At 39.9% G+C, this 16,945-nt stretch overlaps 2 protein-coding genes across 2 annotated transcripts in view; both read right to left on the reverse strand.

Annotated features, from left to right (window-relative positions):
- The window catches only part of LOC104946046 (transducin-like enhancer protein 2), a gene marked incomplete at its 3' end in the record, with an annotated part of 44,225 nt that extends 43,212 nt beyond the window's left edge, over window positions 1-1,013 (reverse strand). Inside the window, exon 1 of the mRNA XM_010771789.1 lies at window positions 412-1,013. Within this exon, the coding sequence (XP_010770091.1) occupies window positions 412-435 (24 nt within the window). The remainder of the gene's footprint in view (window positions 1-411) is intronic.
- A 608-nt stretch (window positions 1,014-1,621) lies between these two features.
- On the reverse strand, window positions 1,622-13,930 carry LOC104946047 (transitional endoplasmic reticulum ATPase-like). The gene is made up of 9 exons (XM_010771790.1): window positions 13,798-13,930; window positions 12,050-12,161; window positions 11,722-11,894; window positions 11,487-11,629; window positions 11,254-11,384; window positions 11,033-11,164; window positions 10,593-10,695; window positions 9,569-9,702; window positions 1,622-1,714 (listed from the first exon to the last, which is right to left on the reverse strand). The coding sequence occupies exons 1-9, from the start codon at window positions 13,812-13,814 to the stop codon at window positions 1,622-1,624; spliced, it is 1,038 nt and encodes a 345-aa protein (XP_010770092.1). The 5' UTR covers window positions 13,815-13,930.
- Window positions 13,931-16,945: the final 3,015 nt, after the last annotated feature.

Raw genomic sequence — 16,945 nt, forward strand, 5'->3', positions numbered from 1 at the left:
GTTTGTGTGTGTGTGTGTGTGTGTGTGTGTGTGTGTGTGTGTGTGTGTGTGTGTGTGTGTGTGTGTGTGTGTGTGTGTGTGTGTGTGTGTGTGTGTATAACAGGGAATCTCTAAGCCCTAACAACCCCCCTCCCCTCACGTCTCACTACTCATGTTACAGTACAGTCCTTATATTTAAACAAGAGAGAGGGACAAGCGGAAAAAAAGAAGCACAAAAAATGCAAAAACAAGAGGAAGTAAGACGAAGGGAAAACTCAAGATAAGAGAGGCGGGGAGGCATGGAGAGGGCAGAGAGAGAATGAAGAGGGCAGGGGGAGATACAACTGACAAGGTTGGAGTTGAGAGAGACAGACGGACGGACAGAAAAAGAGTGAGACTGACAAGGAGAAAGAGACATAAGGAGGTACTTACCGGATGCCTGCCCTGAGGGTACATGATCCCAGGAGAGGGGAGGCTGCCAGTCCGTTTGATGGCCAGGTTCGTCCCCTGGCCCTCCACTCCTCTGCCCTCCACCGGTTACACACACACACACACACACACTCTCTGTAAGTCCTGCTCCTTAGCTGGGTTGAAGGCAGCAGTCCACTTCCAGAGTCTTGTGTTTTTTCTCCTTTTCTTTTCTAGGGCGAATTCCTGTTGACACACAACTGAAGAGCGCTCAATCCGTCGCTTCGTTCTCCCACTAATGTCATGATAAAACGAAGCACCAGACTTGACCTCCTTCTTCTTCTTCTTCTCACAGTGAAAGTCTCAATCACCCCACCTCCCCTCAGTGTCTCTCTCCCTTTTCCTCACCCTGGGATCAGTCAAGGTCCACACGTAGTGACACCGAGAATTTCATCCAGGCAGGTTTCCCTCCTCCCTCCTCCTCCTCTTCCTCTTCCTCTCCTCCTGGTGCCCCTTCACCCAGCCGACCAATGGAGAGACATACAAACATAAACACACACTCAGCTCCGTGCAAATAGTCTCTGCTTTTTCCCTCCTCTTCAGCCTCTCTCTCTGACACACTGAGTCTGCCGCAGAAAAGAGGGAAAGAAGAAGAGAGGAGGGAGGGGAGAAAAGAGAGATAGAGAGGGAGGGCTTTGTTTTTAATCTAAATGTGGAAAAAAAAACGCGAGGAGAGCAGGAAAGAACAGCAGGTCAGTGGAGGATCCAGCGGGCTTTTCAGCAGCAAGCCCTAGACTGTAATATATTGTGCCTGTTGGCTTCAACACAAACACGACAGGCTGCTAAAGCTCCTCTTAAGGTGGAACTGAGTAGATAGAGACACACAGAGGAAAGGGAGGGAGGGAGTAAAGAGGAGAGAGATGGATCCCTTTTCAATTGTGGTCAGGCAGACAAAGCAATCAGTCATGCACAAAGACTCAAACTGATATGAATCGAGACGCACACACACAAACGCTCCGACATTCAAATTCATGACAGCTTCGCGGACACACAGGCAGTTCAGTTGCACACACACACACAAAGTAGTTACTCAGTGATTATCAGCCAGTTTACACCTTGCATAAATATGACACTGACGATTGGATAGCTGTCCTATCACGCGTAATGGCGTATGAATCCAGATGTAAGCACACTTATGATGCTCTGATGGACTGATGTGATTACTCAGACCTCCTCAGGAAGTGGTCTGCATTGCATCCAGATGTTTGTCTACTCTACGATGCATCATCATGTCAAACCACATGCGTCCCTGCAGAGAAACGTCAACCTAAGAGCAACATAAAAGTAACATTACTCATGAGTAAATGGTTTAGCAGTCAACATGACAAATCAGACCCAGAAAATGGAAGTATGCTTTTTGGGTTTTGTTTGCATAAAGTATTTTGCTTCAGTAAAATGCCAAACCACACCAGATGTGTGTAGAAAAACATTTCATTGTGTGAACTAAATCAGTTAAACATGACACAATGAATAGAGACATTCCCAAGTTTATTTGGAAATGCTTCTCAAGATTTTGAACTCAATTTGGCAAAATAAAATGTTATTTGCAATAATCAGACTTTAGCCATCTTTAGCCATTTCTGCCTGAAAATCACTTTATCGATTATTATGAGAATAGTTGCCGTTAATTGTCAATTTGTAATATAATCCTTACAGCTATTATTGATTGCACTCCGCTTTGACATGTTTCTATTCTGACCATCTGTAAACACTTGCCATACAGGAAGTGATTTATCTTCCATTGCAGCAAAAAAAAAATAGTTTGGAACAGAGCGGAAATGAGTTAGCATCTTAGCACTCTCTGTTCGCTTGTCTCGAAGTCATTGTTTTTTATTCGGTTAATGGTGTGAAATAAGGTCTGTGGTTAACACAAGCTGAATACATTACATCAAGGAAATACATAAAGTAAATGACCCACATGTGAATGTCTGAAGCTTCTATGTTTCATAAAACAAAAATGGGAAAATGAAACTACTAAACGTCATCCGCCCGAACATTAGCTGCATTTAGCTTAGCGGTGGTGAAGGGAATTCGTGCAACAGTAAAGTAGTTCCTTGATAGCATTACATTTGCTTTTTCCTTCTGACGATTGCATTTACGGATAAATTCATCTTAAAAGTTCGTGTCAATATGTGATTTATGCTGAATAAAACATGTAAGTATCATTTGCCACAGAGCTTAATTGGCGGAATATTCCAATATTTTGTTGATGGAGCCTTTGAGATGCTAACTTCCCGATCGGCCTACAAAAATACGTCATCAATGCACCAATGTATCGACGTTCAGTAAGAGCTGGGCAGCTAACACCCAAATAAGAACTGCTACAAACAACAGAAAGTCAAAAGGAAATGTGCATGAAAGCAGGACCGTCACATTGTGTAGTGATATCAGGAAAAACTGCAGTGTGCTCACATTCACTACCAGCCAAAGATGGCATCAAATCAATAAAAGTGAAGTATCTGGAGGATGACGACTTTAACACCCCAGAGATATCCCCTCTACAGCGAGATAACAACGTCTCCCCGGCTTCTTCTGACCGCCCGCTCCCCTGCATGTTATTTACAGGACTGCCCAGAATGGAGGTGGTGTTTAAAGCCTCTACATGTCGTGTGCAGCAGTCTGGCCCTGCCGTGTTTTGGCTGCAGTTTTTTATAATGAGTTTATCCAGGGTGGCTCTGCCTTTGAACTTGAACCGAACATTAATCTGACGCTGCAGAATGGGACTCAGTCAGTCTTGGCATCCGTGGAGGGGTTTCCAGTAAGACAGGAACCCCATTTGATAACAAGCGGGTTATCCAGAGGGCAGCTTCAAAGCCACAATTAGGCCATGTAAAGACATCCCATTATCCAAAGCAGCCTTCTAACAACACCATGGATCCATTTGGAGAAACCCAATGATGGATTATTCAATTCAAACTCAGCTAAATTAGTTTGAATTGACTAGTTTTTACCCAATATCTGATGGTTTGTTTATTATGTATGTGTACTCTAAGAGAGGACATTTGGAGAAAGGAAATAATGTATACATTTCAATACAGTACTGTACATAAAGTGTACAATATCATTCAATCAAAATACTTTATTAATCGTTTGAAATTAAATTAAACTATTTTGTGAAAGCATAAATTGTCAACCATACAGTCACAATATTGATATTCAGATATTCGGTCAAAAAGATGTATATAGGATTTTCTTCATATTGCCCATCCTTGACAATCCTTGACATTTCAAATAAGGAATGGCACATTCAAAGGTTTACAAATGAACCAAAATTCAAACAACATTGTTTTAATTAATTAAGCCTTGGTGGGGTTTTAACTAATTATAACTGTGACTACTTTGAGCATTTTGTAAGTAAGTGTTATATATTTAATTTTGAGTTTGTTTTGTATGTATCTGGAACTCTAAGAGAGAACATAGGGGGCATTTAGAGGAGAAAATAATGAATACTTCTGGATGTATCGATGAAAACGGTGATGAAGGACTTGTATTAACAGCATGAGAGCGCTGATACTAAACCGGTTGAAACTATTACCCAGCAGGCACGATTCAAAAGTCCATTTCCATAAAATCTTACAATCGTTCGTGGGTGAAAGCGAATGGAGGTTAAGAAGTAAGTTGATTTTTTTTTTTTATTATGCTCAGTTCATTAGTAAAGCATTTGTAATGTAATTAATAATAAATGACTAGGTATGAAATAGTGATGATATTTTCCAAGTAATAGTTCTTTTTTATCATTCTCACCTCAAATAATGAATAAATTAATGTCTTTGTTTAATTGATTTGCAAATTGGTTTCTACGGTTTACTTTTTTATTACTTTTACTACTTTGTATTTCTATCATATTCCATATTCCAATATTTTGTGTTAAAAGATTAGATTTAATGTCTTCTGTGATTGAATGACTCTATGAAATAATAACTACTACAACTATTACATGTTAAGGAAGTAACTGCACTTTTCTTACAACATTCAAGACAAGTTTGAGACAAAATATATGGAGTCAAAAGCCTTCCAACTTTTCAAAAATAGCCTCACCATCTGGTGGATATTTCTACTTATCAGGTTAATGGTTGTGAGTTTGAGAATACCTCAGCACCTTCACACCTGAGGGATAGGTTAAAGCAGGGGTGTCAAACTCAATTTCATCGTGGGCCACATTAGCACTATGGTTGCATTCAAAGTGCCGGTTGTAACTTTAAGACTATATAAAAATATACATATTTAATATATATAAAATAATGTTTTATTTTACATTATTTCCTCTGCATTGGATTATTATCGGATAGGGTAATAACTTCATAATTAACTACGTCTGAAAGCAGAAGTCTGGGGCAAATAATTGCAAGTTTCTTCAGTGTGCATGTCACAAAACTATTGCATTGTGGGACATGTAGTTTATGGACAATGTGCTCCTGTAAAGCGGCATGTAACCGTATAATAAACATATTTTATTCTTTCATAGCTTTTGCGGGCCAAATAAAATGAAGCCGAGGGCCGGATTTAGCCCACGGGCCTTGAGTTTGACACCCCTGGGTTAAAGTGTCTGAGTTACATGAGCTGCAGGTGTTCAGACAGCAGGAGGATGTCCTTACACACAGCGAGGGAACATGCTCACTTCACTAAGAGACACACGCTGTTCCGTAATGTTGCACCTGGTTGATATGTTATATATTTATACTGTAATCAGGGTTCATACACTTTTTCACCAATGACTTCTCCATGACCTTTACCTCATTTTCCATGACCAAAACAATTACTCTTTCTCAGCGGTACCACTGAAAATGGTTTATTTTAACATGGAACAGGAAAATAAGGTCTGCATATGAAATATGTTGAGCCTCTAAAACAAATCAAATAGGCTTACTAGCTTCTACAGACTAAAGCAACTCAAATCTCTCACCAGCAAAACACCTCGTCAGTGAAATGCCATTTTACGTTTCATTACTATACGATATAGTATTTATTATCCTTATAGTATTACTATTTGGGCAATAAGCTAAAATATAAATTATATTTTATGCAAATTGAAGTTACATTTCCATGACTTTTCCAAAACTTATTTAAAAATATTGTTTTCCATAACTTTTCCAGGGCCTGGAATTAGCATTTTGAATTTCCATGACTTTTCCAGGTGTTTAATGACCGTAAGAACCCTGGGTAATGGGTATACTGTTGAGGTATTAAGGCGGTTGAAATGTAACCTTTATGAAATGAAATCCTTGATAAACACATGACTTAAGAGGTATAACATGAAGTGTGTTATAACATCGCACGAATCTGTGGGAAAAGAAACAAACTGACCTTTGATTTATTGTTGTTTTACTCGTACCACTTTAAGAGGTCTTTGTTACTCATAGTCGGTTACTCCCTTGTTAGAAGGGGCCATGCCAGTAAGCACTAAAGATCTTTTAAAGAATTATGAATATACAAATTGTGTTATGTGCCATTATTGCCTTACTCATCACTCTCTAGACCAGGGGTGTCAAACTCAAGGCCCGGGGGCCAAATCCGGCCCGCCACTTCATTTTATGTGGCCCCACAAGAGCTTATAATAAGTTTATTAATGTTACGTGCCGCTTTACAGGAGAACGTGCCATAAACTACATGTCCCACAATGCAATCTCATTTTCTGACATGCGCAATGAGAGACTAAGCAATGATTTGCCAGACTGCGATTTCAGACAAATTATGAAGTTATTACCCTAACCCGATAATAATCCAATGCAGAGGAAATATTGTAAAATTATACATTATTTTATATATACTATTATATTCAATAGAATCTTAAAGTTACCACTTTGAGTGCAACCATAAATTCTAATGTGGCCAGGATGAATGAGTTTGACACCCCTGCTCTAGACAGCTACTGAATTTTAAGATGCACACAATAATACATATAAAATCTTTAATTTCCATACCTTCCCTTATACAGAGTATACAGTATTTCAATGTACTGTAAAGTAACTAATTAATTCAATATTCTGTTTTATTTTGTTCTATTTTAAATTTATATTTTTGACATTACTTATGTCACTTACACCATTTTTTAAAATTATTTATACAAATGTCTGTATTTGTTGCCTGTTGGAAGATCCTGGGATTTGAGGATCAGATCTCTTCATCGCCCACAGACGGAAAATGTACAATCGTTTCAGAAAAGTAAAGAGGGCAAAGATAAATGATTAAATAAGAGCATGCATAAAAATAGAAAAATAAAAATAGACAGCAATTAACAAACCAGTTAAAGTAATAGAACAAGACAAGGTAACAATTGTTCATGGCCAAGAGACAGTACTAAACAGTTAGGCAACAACTGTAAGAAACAACAGAAGTACCAACCTTTACAGCCTCATCTCTGCAAATGGAACTACACTGTTTGCACAGTACAGTCCACTTAAGGCCATGACATTTTGTTGGGGAAGCATTATGGCGCATCGCTCGGAGAATCAAGTTTAAGTTCATCAGCTACTAACACCTCCACCTCCATTTCCGATACAACTTCCCATTAGACCGCCACCACCGAACACTAACATTCCTTCCCCATAAGCCCATTGCACTAATCAAGCCTTATCTAATTGTCTCGAATGGGATTATGTAGGTGTGATTCCCCGATTCTCCCTTACTATAGGTTTTCAGACAGACAGAAGACATCGTTGATATAAAGACACAGACATGTTCAACAGCCAAGAATTACCATGCCATAACAGTTAGTTAACTGCTTCGCCTGTGACCCCGTCTCATTTTAACTTAAGCTAATCAACTGGTCTTATTGTTCCAGACTAGGCAAAAATAAAAATAAAAAAAAGAGAGAACGATATGAAAAAGCAAATCTTGATTATGATTATATTATTAGTTTATTCTAGAGGTTACAAAAAGCATTTTCGTCAGGTCATTCCATATCCACCAAAGAGGCGACGACATCAATCACTTATTCACAACTAGACGGGGCTTGTGTTGCTAAAGGCCCATTGGTCAGGCATTCTACGATCCATTAATCCATTGTTGAGCTCTAAATCAATTACATATCGATTCCAAAATCACTTGGTTTCTCATAACAGCATCTCTGGTATGATTCACTCTGCCTAACAACGCCTGTTGACTCCTACCTTAAATATTTGGTTTCTTATATACCATAAACGGCATCTGTTTTTATAAACAATCACGGGCAAGGGCTAATAGGCACAACTGAACATATACCAATGTTAAACACTCGGAACAAGAAACATGCATCAAAACTTGAAAAAAGACAACACACACAGTAAAGTAAGCTCATTCACTTCACCACTAAAAAGACATGTGTGATTGTCGTAATTGGCCACTTGAACAAACTCTATTACCCATACCCTATTACGTATTAAGTTTAGATCATTCACAATGTAATTATTCCATTTGTCAACAACTTCACTGATAAAACAGAAGCGGGAAGGTCTTACTTTGGTTTACTCTTGTAAGGTGCGTGATCTGTATACTATGCAACATGCTGTCTAAAAACCCACCTGCCATCCTTTGCCCGAATTCATTTCCCTTTTTCCCCATCAGCACATTGGACAAGCCCCGGGCCAACCCAGTAGACAGTTAATTTTCACCTCAGAGCCGCGCTCACACAGCAAGCACCAGGGGACTCCCTTCTCAACCGCGGCGGGTCAGGAACGAAGACCCTTTCTCCACCCGGTTTGACACCCAAACACCCATCAGATCCATCACAGTCCCAAGAACAAGAACTTACACTCAAACGTGACACATGTCTCGGCCCTCAATCCCCGTCTACTTCATACCATCTGCCTCATATGTTCGGCCTTCGGGAGGACGCTGACTTCTCGACAATATGCCATACCACGGCTGTCGTTAAAACCGCGCCATCGGTGCACTATTGTCTAGCTTTACACAAGCCTTCTCATGCATAAACCCTTTACTGCGACCAGCATTAGCGTGGTGGTGTGAGTCCGAGCTTAATACTCTGTTCATTAACTTCATTTAAGACTAACACAACAGGCAGCAAAAACTTTGGAACTTGATAGGAAGACAAAAAAATGAAATGGAAACCTTTTGCATCAAAAAACAACAGGGGTTCAACCTAAAATGGGTCTGTTTAGTGTCACAGCAGCACCGGTACCCATGGGCGTATAAACAGGAGCCTTCAAACACACAACCACACAACACCCAACACCACACACAACACACACACACAACCCACAACACCACACACACACACCAAACACACACACCACACACACACCACACTGTGATACCCTAGGTTTGAAGAACATCCGGGCAACCACCATTCAAAGGCGACGGGATAAGAAGGCCCCAAAGGCATCAGTTTCTAAAAGAAACCGGGTCCCCTTTTGTTCGACAAGTTGACGGGGAGGCGCACATGTGCCCCCGAGTGCGCTAGGTGTCTGGAAATTTCGTTGGAAAATGGAGTCAAGGGACACCCAAGGCTCGGGTCTGAGTCAAGAAACGGCAATGGTGAAACTTCAACAGCCGCCAGTCACTGCAGGACGCATTACTCGCCGTTGAATTCCATCAGTGCTCAAGAATCATTCTGACGATTAATATACAAGACACATTGGCAGTCAACACTTTAGGAAGGGGTCACTCCTTCATACCAAACGCATAAAAGTCTTATAAACACGGCTTAATAGGATTCACTATACAGCACCACTTCTTAAACACGGTTATAGGCACTGGTTACACATTTCCAGCATAGAAAACATCTGGAATTAGCGGGGGTACAAAAACATAAATCACACGAAGGGTAAGACGATACAAACCTCGACCAAAGGGTCTTATCGTATACTGGGGACTCATCACCTGCAATCGTAAACCCACTCCTCTCACACACATTCAGCACCCAAAAGCCCAACGTCAGTGCTGTGTGCCCAAACTCAACTTTAAAAGGTGGCAACTCGCGCTGACGCCAGGGCTCTCGATCCANNNNAAAACACAACATACATTTAAAACCTTATTGTCTCAATTCAGTTGTTCAAGTTCCTAATCATTTCTTACCAAGGTCTAGCTAACGACCGGCACTGGGATGCATTTCAATCAATTGAAATGCATTTGAATCATGAACAGACACAGCATATTGATTTAGTTTTCCCGTCTGCTCACTCACCTTCTCTCTCTTAGGGGCGATCGCATCAAGCTCATCAATAAAGATGATGGCAGGAGCATTCTTCTCTGCTTCCTCGAAGGCCTTCCTCAGGTTACTCTCGCTCTCTCCTGCCAGCTTACTCATGATCTCAGGACCTAAAATGGAACCCAAAATACTTCAGTCAGGGTTCATACACTTTTTCACCAATGATTCTCCATGACCTTTACCTCATTTTCCATGACCAAAAACATTACTCTTTCTCAGCGGTACCACTGAAAATGGTTTATTTTAACATGGAACAGGAAAATAAGGTCTGCATATGAAACATGTTGTGCCTATCTAAAACAAATGGTACGCTTACTAGCTTCTACACTCTAAAGCCACTCAAATCTCTCACCAGCAAAATACCTCGTGAGTTAAAGGCCATTTTACATTTCATTACTATACCATACAGTATTTATTATCATTATAGTATTACTATTTCGGCGATTAGATAAAGTATAAATTATATTTGATGCAACTTGCTACATTTCCATTATTTTTCCAAAACTTCTGGAAAAATATTGTTTTCCATAACTTTTCCAGGGCCTGGAATTAGCATTTTGAATTTCCATGACTTTTCCAGGTTTGTAATGACTGTAGAAACCCTGTTCAGCTTCAGAGAAATCTGACCTAAGAGCACATGCTATATTCAATAATAATCATTATATGTATGGATCACATGATAAACCCTAACCCAACAACAATACATAAATAAATAAATAAATACTCGCCTGAGACACTTGCATTGACAAACAAGTGGAATAAAGTGTTATAAAACAATACAATTTTCCTTAGTAAACCTTATTATGGAAGATGTTCTATTTGAGTCATTATTTTTCTTAAAAGAGTTCAAGTTTAAAAAAAGTATCTACTTGGGTTTTGGGATTGGATAGAATAAGGCTTTGGTTTTGTCCTAACCAACAGCAAGTACAGGGCAATGCTGTCTGGGACAAACCACACATCAGAAAATGCTACATATAAGTATGTAGATGGATGTTCTCACCATTAATCAGGAAGAAGAAAGCTCCAGTTTCATTGGCCACAGCTCTGGCAATCAGGGTCTTTCCAGTTCCAGGGGGTCCATAAAGCATGATTCCACGTGGGGGCTGAAAAGGGGGAAGCAGTTGAATATCTTAAATCAAAACTTTATAGCACAAACAAAGAATGGCAAACAAAACCAGTAAAAAAAATATATAGTGAGTTAGTGCGTCTACTTGTTTCGATTAGATGATACTACTAAAGGGAGTCAAAAATGTAAATCTCACATCACTAGATTGGCAAAGCTCAATATATTCCGTGTTGAAATTGTGGATGGGTGGATGTTTTTTCATACAGTTTCAACTTCACAATTTTTAATTCTTAAGTTACACATGCTCAGTTCAGACTCAATGAAGGCCAACGTGTTCACGTGTCTCTCCATGCATATTAATGAGGGGGCCTTACCTTGACTCCGATGGCCTTGAACAGAGCAGGGTGTCTAAGAGGCAGCTCCACCATCTCTTTGATCTGAGCTAACTGCTTCCTCACTCCGCCGATGTCATCATAGCCCACCTCGTTCAGGGACTCTTCCTCATCCTGTATTTTCAAACGCAACAAGTTCAAATGAAAATGCACATGTATTTCTTGGTAAATGTTAGCCCATGCACTGTGTGTCTGCTACCCACCTCTCTTCTGATTGGCTCTCCCTCACAGTGGATGACTGTGTCAGGCGCAACGATGCAGTAGGGAGAGGGGTCGGTCTCTACCACCTTGAACTCCACAGCACGCATGCCTCCTCTGACCAGGAAAATATCACCTTCACAAGGCAATAGAAAACATTGTTCATTTTAAAAATCCAACAAGGTTGCATGTAATACATTGTAAATGTTTTGTTCTGAAAATGAAAATGTGCACTCACCTTTACGGATTGGCCTGTATGCCTCCAGAAAGTATGGCTTCAGGTAGACCTCAAACAGGTTGCCAGTAATCCCTTCTACTGTGTCATCTATTGGCAGAACGTGGATCCTCTTTCCATACTTCACATCGGGACATGGCTGAATGCTGTAGAAGACATTATATTTAAATACACCACTTTATTTTTTTTTAAACGGGATGTATAAAGAAAAAAAGTCAAAATGTGTGCTTTTTCTTACCTGATGACATCACCCAGTCTGACCCTCAGATTGTTGCGGACCACCCTGTTCATGCGAACCTTTTCATCGGAACAGGTGTCGTCAGACAGCACAATGCAGACGGTCTCCCGCCTCTTCTTACCCTTCATCAGCACCGTGTCTCCACGGAAGAGCTGCAGCTCGTCCATCTTGGTCTTAAGAGACATTAACCAAAGTTATTTTGAGCTTTCAATGTTTATACATTTTGAATGTCAAGTGAAAAGATAATTGAATTGATCCATTACAATATTTAACAGGGTTTATAAATGGTAGAGACATTAGCCTTGCATTAAGCCTTCTGAATGTTTACCTGAGAGAGAGAGACCACACTGTTGTCTTCATTGATGGATTCATCAACAATCAGTCTGTTGGGTCTGCTCTTCTGTTTCAGAATTGCAGTGGCCAGATCATCTTGTATCTTGCTATGAAAATAAACAAGTTGTAGATTAATAATCAAATAAACTTGGTGCACCTTTAAGGCATTACCCACATCCTGCATCCAATAAGCAAGTTAGTAACTGTATAACAGACATTGTACAGGAAACCATTAACGTTACACACTAAAGGGTTACTTAATTACATATGTTTGTGTTAAACCAGTGCCCCTAAAGGTGTTCTGTGAAACTTCTCAGTTTCTTTGTAAAGTCTTGGGGGCATAACAACAAAAATGCTTTTAATGTTAACTTGGAGGAGAGATTACTGTGTGCAGGGGGTAAATACAATGAACTCCTTACCCTAGGAGTTCTACACAGATCCTGACTGGTGTCATATTGCTCCCAAAAACAAACAGTGTCTGAAGAGAGATTACTCTCCTTACTTATACTTAGTACTCAGGAATTACTGCATCTTAGCATTGATTGTTTGTCTGTTGTATTAGTGGTTGTGGGTTTATTTAAGCAATATACAATCAGATTTTTTTTAAGAATATGAATTGTACATACATTTAAAATTATAAATAATATGAACTATTTGTGAATTCTAGTAAACTGGTAATTTATTGTGAGTATATATATACTTGTTTTCTTATTAACAGAAACTCTAAGAATAAATAATTATTTAACGTAATTTATGTAACAATAAGTGTAAACAGGTAGGCTAAACAACAAGGATCTTAACCCCCGTGACCAAACGTTTCTTTCTGATTATATGTACAATCTGTTAAAAAATACCGTCGAACCAGTAGTCAACGGAAAGCTGTGCTGTCCACAGGTTTCCAGAAATATCCATGACCTGTTTTGAAGTTTCTCTTTCATGTTGTTAGCATGCTAATACTAGCTTTGAAGCTAACTGACTGGCGAGCAAGCGAGCCCAGATGACACAGCAAAATAATTAGAAAAAACTTTGTAGCTAGCTTGGATCCTCAACATAAAGATTAACGTTAACGCTTTATCGGGACTTCAAATACAATAACTGCCGACCTAAGCTTAGATTACGTATGTTATTTCACGACCGTTAGGCTCATAGCAAATCAGAACCCAAGTAAAATGTCAATCGTTTGGAATGAATAGCCCGTTAGCATGCTAGCTGTTAGCCACCTGGATGACTAGCGTAAACGGTTCGTGGGGCCGTTAGTCTGTTACCCACGTCTTTGCCACTTGCCCTTCATACTTATAACGTTATGTGTCCATTTACATAATGAAAAAGCGTTTATAAGACAGGCCGTTAGCCGGTGTATAAGCTAACTTGTCGGTGTAATGGCGTTGGCCTTGACACAGTTGCTAAGCTAGCGTTAGCATTCAAACACGACAGCGATGACTGCGCTTTGTCAAGTCGCTGTCAAAGCGATGGCTAATTTGAGACTGTTAGCTGGCCAACGTGTGGATGGGAACTGTCAACAATACATTGGGATAATACCCCCATATTAATACCAAACTGTCAATAGATCTGCAACAATAGGTTATTCAACGAAGGGACACAAGTGCGGAGGCTGAAGTAACTGACCCCGTTAGCAACCAAGCTAACTTAAATAAACCAACGTTAGCCGTTTAAAAGACATTTGCTGGCAGACATTGTTCAGTAACCTGCATTTTAATACGACAGAAAGATGTTGGTACTTACTCCGCTGCCGAGGACATGGTCGTCCGCCTGGTTTACTGTTAATAAATAAAGAAAGTATAGCTAAATGTTTAAGAGGCTTAACCGGTTCAAGATACACAACGTTCTCTGTGATTTCACACGAAACAGCAGCAGTTTCCGTGCTCTTCTTTACAATTATACCGTGAGCTGAAAGAATCCTGCATTCTGATTGGCTGGTAGCTGTACATAAGACTTGGTGGCCAATGAAAGAGTCTGCAGTCTGACGTCATCGAGAATATTGAGAAAATGTGTCCAGTTACAGATAAGGGGGGGTTTCTATTTTCCTCAACTCAACTCTTATTGGCCATTTAAGCCCGTCAGCAAACTTCTGTCATCCAATACATTTGCACCGCGTTGTTGCTGTGAAATCGTATACATATGAAATGTGTTTTTTACTCTGGACGTTAACGGCATACATGTAAAGAACAGTCATTTGAGAGTTTTATTTGTAATGGCAATCCATACAAAAACAGGTATAAATAGACATTTTAGAGTAACACAGTTTATTGTGTGTGTCTTCTTAAGTAGTACGTATTGTGTTATCTTATGTAACCCACAATCAATATTAAAGTAACATTTCTTATTACCTATGCCTGGCAAAATAAATTTGCAAAATTTGTTTCTAAGAAGCCAGTTGAGACGGTTGAGACTTTATATATACAGTCTATGGTTGAGACCCTGTGTGACCAAACAACAGCATATCAAGTCATCTTAATTTCAGGAATAAAACACCTGCCAGATCCACACCATGCACACTTTCAAGACTTGTTTATTTTTACTGTCCAAGTAGACACGTGTTTGTTGTGGGTATGGGTTTCAGTTTACAGGACACAGAAAGTTGATCCTGTTCCGTAAGTGATAGGGTATTCTTCTTTTGTCTCGCTCACAATAAAGGACCAAGTTCCTGTATTCTGCGGCGCAGCTCCATGGAGTCCAACTGAGGACCAGACTGGGGTTCGTGTAGGTACACTGATAGACTCCTGCAACAAAGTAGGCATATACCATTAAGAATGAAGGTAACATAACTGCAGAGTAAATGTGCTTAGCTTGAAGCAGCAACAGAACAATTATACTAATAGGGGCTTTAATACATTTTCTTTGAAGAACATCCTGATCAGAACAAGTATCTCAAGTTAACAGCACATATTCTGCGTCTAAATCTAAACGTGATAGACTCCACTTCATATGTGGAATCAGAATACATTTAAAATGCATTGAGTAACCAGTTTTAATCAGATTTTAACCTCCATGTGTATATTTTGGTTCATCGGTCTGATTAAATGTGGTCTAACTGTATTACTTTGGGAAATTGTATGTTTGAGTGATATTACCTGATCATGACAACTGAAAAATCCAAATGACCATTTGTCCTGGTAAATAAACTTAAAGATAAAGGCAAAAATAATCTGGGTTCACCTTACTCTGCACGGTGCAAGGTCACATGGGGTCGTTACTACTTCTGGGTGTGGCTACCCTATCCTACTACTACTTTCAGGCACCTTTACTCATGTATGTAGAGCTGTACACGTGTAACCAGGTCACCCAGGAGATGATAAGATTTACTTTATTGATCCTAATTTGGGAAATGTTTTCATCACAAGGCATTGCACATATTTAGTAGAAAATAAACAAACAAAACATATAAACATCTTAAAATAGAAAATACAACAGAACTAAAAAGTAAAATATATAAATGACGACAGTGAAAGATACAAATCTGTAGACTGTATATCAAATAAACATCTTTATCTCATATAAAGGGCCAGATTAAAGCTAAGAAAATGTCAAAGTAGGATATTATTTAAATTAAAGGTGGGGTATGTAATTTATTTCAGAAACACTTTTTGTTATATTCCATGGAATGCTCTTAACATCCCGATAGCAATGAATACATTAAATGCTTTGACAATAAATACATACATATCATCTGTGGAAGCCGTGGCGCTGTAAAAAGCACGACCAATCATCTGAGCCGGCCCGGCTAAAATAACTGGATGGCCTACCTGCCTGTCAGCTTTCCATCTGTGCACAAACTTATCTCGTGCCCTCATTGGTCATGTGTGCGTTTGTGTGTGTTGGAGGAGGGGCTCTGTAAGGAAGTCTGATTTTTTTCGGCTGCGTACTTTCAAATTCTAGCGCACTCGAGCTGGTTTCTCCAAAATTACATACCCCACCTTTAAGTGTGCAATATTTAATATGACAGTGTCTTACCCGTGTTGTGCCTAATCTTTATTCTCTTATCTATGGGGAATTGTTGTGTTCCGATTATGTACTCGATTAGACAAGTGGAAAGAGATGTTTCGCGGTTCCCTACATCGGGTCGGTAGCACGTGGAGAAGAAGGAAATAAAATTTAGGGGTGTGCTGAGTCGGAAGGTAACTAAAAGACTTTAGACGTCTACTGGTCGGAAAAAAAGACTCGTGGTGAGATGGGGGGGGACGCGGGACGGAGGCCAGGGGTTATATGCGGGCAATAAGTCGACCAATGGGATGGGGGGATTTGAGGTATTGGGTGCGCACGAAGTTTGAGACAAAGTCCCTTATGGAGCGTTGGACGTGTGTTTACAGTTGTGTGGCGGAGGGGAGGGGAGAGAGGAGGGAGGATGGATTTGAAGCGCTAACAATAAGGTATAGGGCAGTAAGGAAAGGAAAGGTATGTAGACGTTACATTATGGACAATCTATGAAAATTGTAGAGAAAATAAGTCCGATGTGTCATCACAAAGGTGCAGTAGGAGAGTACACAAGAAAAGTTACGAACCAAATGAAAATAGGATGAGGGAGGGTGGTGCGTGTGGTTTGCAGTTGTGAAAATGCGACATTTGGATGACCATTATTTGGCACTAAAGCTAAGGACTAAAATTTTAAGTTGCTTGTCCGTAAGTGACTAACTCATAACAAAAAAGGGTCTACAAACTTCGGACCTCATCTCCGCGTTATGTTGTGTGTCAAGACATAACCAGACACACCATAAAAAGATATTTGAGATTCACAGCCAGACTTCCACGACGGAAGTCTCACACGGTGACGTCCGGACACCACCCTCTCCACGACACCTCTCGACCCGTCCTCTGCCCTTCGCTCGCCGACAACCCTTTTGTGAACCTCCAAAGTGCGTGTGTCAGGCAGTCT

Source organism: Notothenia coriiceps, unplaced genomic scaffold (assembly GCF_000735185.1).
Source record: "Notothenia coriiceps isolate Sejong01 unplaced genomic scaffold, NC01 NC01_scaffold00010590, whole genome shotgun sequence".
Taxonomy (NCBI): domain Eukaryota; kingdom Metazoa; phylum Chordata; class Actinopteri; order Perciformes; family Nototheniidae; genus Notothenia; species Notothenia coriiceps.

What these genes read in the sequence shown, in the direction of transcription:
- LOC104946047 (XM_010771790.1), bottom strand. An exon ending in AGACTGGGTGATGTCATCAG is followed by an intron (nt 11,630 to 11,721) that starts GTAAGAAAAAGC and finishes TGTCTTCTACAG; the next exon opens with CATTCAGCCATGTCCCGATG. An exon ending in GAGAGCCAATCAGAAGAGAG is followed by an intron (nt 11,165 to 11,253) that starts GTGGGTAGCAGA and finishes TTGAAAATACAG; the next exon opens with GATGAGGAAGAGTCCCTGAA.